Genomic DNA, 4,382 nt, shown 5'->3' with positions numbered 1-4,382 from the left:
GCACTTGTTTGGAATTGCTGACATCATTTTCAAAGATCCCATTTAAAGCCTTACAACGACCCGTGCTTAAAAATGGTTTCCTCCAATACTGCAAAATCATTAAGCAATCCAACATGGCCATTTCAAGCCCTTTATCCCCGGCTGCTGCTACCATAGATTTCTATGTCAACATTTGTCACATTGCTAAACCTGTAGATGAGAGGCTATTGAAAGACAAGAAATTTGTTTCCCATATACATGTTGAAGTATCTCAATTGAAGGGACAACATTCTTTTACTTCTCAATTTCGCATTCAACTCTTAGAGAAAAAGGCCCAATTGGAAGAGGAGTTAGCAGCAGTTAACCTAGCTTTGTATCGAACTGCTATAAACCTACAGATTGCCAATCAATGGCTAGCTGACCGTAAGCAAGACTTGGCTACAGCCATTTAGTTGTTCCCATCCCTTAGGAGTAGAGAATCAATTATAAGGGAACAACTGAAGCATTGTACTAATTTTTGGGCCAATCTATGGCTGCGTGTACTTAACTCTTTATGAAATGAAATCCTTATTTCCCACACAGTTGGATAATAAGGTTTCAAGTACCTGCCATTAATTTTCTTAGGATGCACGTATCCATTCAGATTTCTTAAATGGTATGCTCCTCCAGGAAAGACTCTATGAATTTGATATAGTCCTTCCTAATTAGGTGACCATTTGCCAAACTTATGGCTCTTAATTCCTACTGGAAGTATTGTCTTCCATACCAAATCACTTTCATCAAAGCTAATGTGCCTGACTTTCTTATTATAGTTTTTGGCTGCCTTCTTCTTTTGGAAAAGAATACTATTTAAGGCCAAAATCCTAGTTTCATCCACATTTTCTAATTCCAAGAACATGCTCTGGTGGTACTGCTCAAAAGCTAACTGGTCCTAGCATTTCACCCTTAATGTTAATCTCTACAGGCAACACTGCATCATGTCCATATACCAAAGCATAAGGAGTGACTCCAGTACTTGATCTTAGAGATGTCCTATAAGCCCGTAATAAATCCAATAACAAGTTATGCCAATCCCTAGGATTATCTTCCACAACTCTCTGTATCCCTTTTTTCGAGGACTTGTTGGATGATTCTGCCTGACCATTGGCTTTTGCATAATAAGGGGTGGAATTAATAAGACTAATTCCAAATTCTACTGTGAAAGATTTTACCATCTTTCCATCAAATACCATTCCATTATTTGTAGTTATGGTCTGTGGGATACCAAATCTGCGAATCAGATCTTTAATAAACCCAATAACTTCAATTTGATCTACAACCTTATATGGTTTGGCTTCGACCCACTTAGTGAAATAGTCTGTGGCCACTAGGATAAAACAATGTTGCTTCGAAGAGGATGGATGTATTTTCCCTATCCTAGCCATGGCCCAACCTCTAAATGGCCAAGGCTTCATAATTGCATACAGATCAGTTATTGGTACATGTCTTATCATGCCATGCTTTTGGCATGCCTAGCAACCTCTAACATATTCTATTTAAGGATGGTTGGCCAATAGTAGGAATGTTTTCAAAGCAAGCACCTCATCTTCACACCAAGCTGATGGGCACCACAAATGCCATCATGGACTTCAGTCATGGGTGTTAATGCCTCCTTCAGCCCTAAACAGTCCAATAACAACCCATCTGCTTCCCTTCTATAAAGAGTGTTACCATACACTATGTATTGCATAGACTGTAATTTAATCTTTCTGCTAGCCTTCGAAGATGAGCCAGTTTAGTACTGCATGATTGGATACCTCCAATCTTGATCCTGCAAGTCATTATGATTGACTTCTAACACCACATTCCTTTTAGCTAAAATTGGTATTAATTTTTGATATGTTGCTTGACTTATGTTCAATTGAGTGTCATCCCTCCTTATGAAATTCAAAGCCTTCTAAGCTACATCATTGGCTTTGTTATTCATGAACCTTGGGATATAAGTCACAGTTACTATCTAAAATTGAGAAAATAAGTGTAATGCAACCACATAATATAGTAACATGCTTGCACTTTAATATTTGAAAATTCCTTTCACTTAGTTGACTACCAATTGAGAATCTCCAAATATATCAACTGTGTGAGCTTGTAATCCAATAAGCATTTCCAGTCCCATTATTAAAGCTTCACATTTAGCTTGATTATTGGAACAAGTAGTTTCGCCCACTCTGAAACCATGTGCTGTTTTTATCCCCTGTGGTGATTTGATTATTACACCAATTCCAATCAAACCATTAGCTTTTGATCCATCAAACCACATCTACCATGGCTCAACATTGATCATACCAAGATCCATCATCTCCTGGCTTTCCGTGTGACATGGATGATCTGCCAAGAAGTTAGCCAAAACTTGTCCTTTTACTGCCTTTTGAAGGACATATTCTAGATGAAATTCTGACAAAGCTAATATTCATTTTGCCAATTCTTCCTCTCAACATTGGTCTAGATAACATATATTTAACCAAGTCTGTGGTTGCAATTACTGAGACAACAGTAGGCAAAAGATAATATCTTAATTTTATTGCTGCAAAGTACAATGCAAGGAATAACTTTTTTACGGATGAGCATTTACATTCACAAGAATTTAAAAACCTACTAAGGTAGTAAACTGCTTGTTCCTTGCATTCTTCATTGCCCTAGGCTAGGAAAACTCCCAATGAATCTTCTGCTACAGCAATGTATAACTTCAAAGGCTTGCCGCTCTTTGGTGGCATCAGCACTGGAGGCTTGGCCAAGTAGGCTTTAATTCCTTCGAAAGTAGGTTGATTCTCTACTATTCATACAAACTCCTCTTCATCTTTAAACTTTAATAAAGAACAAAATACTTTAGTTTTCCCTACAGTGTTAGAAATAAATCTTCGAAGAAAATTAACTTAACCAAGGAACTTTTATACTTATTTCTTACTTGATGAAGGCTTAGCCTCAATGATGGCTTTGGCTTTATTCTAATCATTCTGTATTCCCTTCTTGTGTACTACATACCCCAAGAAGTTTTCTAGCTAATACACCAAAGGCACATTTGAGAGGATTAAGCTTTAACTTAAACTTTCTCATTCTTTCAAAAGCTGCTACCAAGTAAACCAAGTGCTCCTCCATGGACTAGGATTTTACAACAATATCATCAATGTAACACTCTAGGTATCCTCCAATAAGATCATAAAAGATATTATTCATTGCCCTTTGATATGTTACCCCAGCATTCTTTAGACCAAATGGCATTTTCACCCATTCAAAGGTGCCAATATTCCTAGAATACTTGAATGTTGTCTTATAGACGTCCTCATCTACAATACAGAACTGGTTGTAACCAGAATGCCCATCTATCATAGGTTGTGCTATCTACTAATAGATCCACTATAGGCATGGGGTATTCATCTTTTGGAGTTGCCAAATTCAGATTTCTAAAATTGATGCATACCCTCATCTTGCCATTCTTTTTAACTATAGGCACAATGTTTGACAACCATTCAACATACCTGGATGTTCTAATGAAACCTGCTTTAAGGAGTCTAAGAATTTCATCCTTCACTTTCTGAACCACTTTAGGGCTCATCCGTTTTGGTTTTTGTTTGTGTGGTTTGAAGTTAGGCTTCATAAGGAGCCCATGTTCCACTAATGACCTATCCAATCTTGGCAGTTCATTATAAGACCATACAAAACAATTCTTATATTTCTTTAGGACTACCAATAACTGATTCCTGTCAAAAGAACTCAACCAAGAACTGATACAAGTGGGTTACTGTGCAGAACCTTCCCCTAAATTGACTTATTCCAAGGGGTCTTGTACTCGAGCACTTACTAGTGCTTCTCTTTTGACTTATTCTGCCTTCAAAGCAATTTTTTTGCTTTGTTCTACTCCCATTTTCTCTGGTTCAACATCTTTGCCTTCTTCCTCATAGACAAAATTTATCCATAAGCTTCTACTTTCTGTATTTCTTGGACTTTTGTTTCGATGTCTAATGCACAGTACTTATCAAGGGTCAAAGGCCTGACTTGCTGTTGCTCGTGCTTACAACCAACTACCATGTCTTCCCTCTCTTGTTCCTAAACCTTTTGGACTATTGATTTTATGTCCAATATTGAAAACTTAACTAAAGCTAAGGGTCTGGCTTCTTGGGTCTCATCTTCTTTCCTACAATCAGGCATCATTGTCATCCTTGATGACAAATTCTTCATTAGCACTTTTCTGCACTAAGTGCTTTAGGTATGCTACTTCCTTATCAGCCGTCACTTCGGCTGATCCATTAGGTTTTCTCAATATACTGAGTGGTGTCACTCCTTTAGTATAAAACTTTGCCTTTGCAAAGTCAGCACAAGCGATAAAGAGTTGAGGGACGACATTGATCTCCTCTGTCTCTCCATTG

General features: G+C 37.6%; 1 protein-coding gene across 1 annotated transcript; it reads right to left on the bottom strand.

The window, feature by feature from the left end:
- Window positions 1-893: 893 nt before the first annotated feature.
- Window positions 894-3,571, bottom strand: LOC145819763 (uncharacterized). The gene is made up of 3 exons (XM_082913638.1): window positions 3,495-3,571; window positions 1,560-1,673; window positions 894-1,248 (listed from the first exon to the last, which is right to left on the bottom strand). The coding sequence occupies exons 1-3, from the start codon at window positions 3,569-3,571 to the stop codon at window positions 894-896; spliced, it is 546 nt and encodes a 181-aa protein (XP_082769764.1).
- Between the last annotated feature and the right edge of the window lie 811 nt (window positions 3,572-4,382).

The sequence above is a fragment of the Camellia sinensis genome, chromosome 1 (genome assembly GCF_055761805.1).
Source record: "Camellia sinensis isolate YWXY chromosome 1, ASM5576180v1, whole genome shotgun sequence".
Taxonomy (NCBI): Eukaryota; Viridiplantae; Streptophyta; class Magnoliopsida; order Ericales; family Theaceae; genus Camellia; species Camellia sinensis.
The sequence above is the reverse complement of the archived record's forward strand: the minus strand, read 5'-3'. Positions and strand labels throughout refer to the sequence as shown.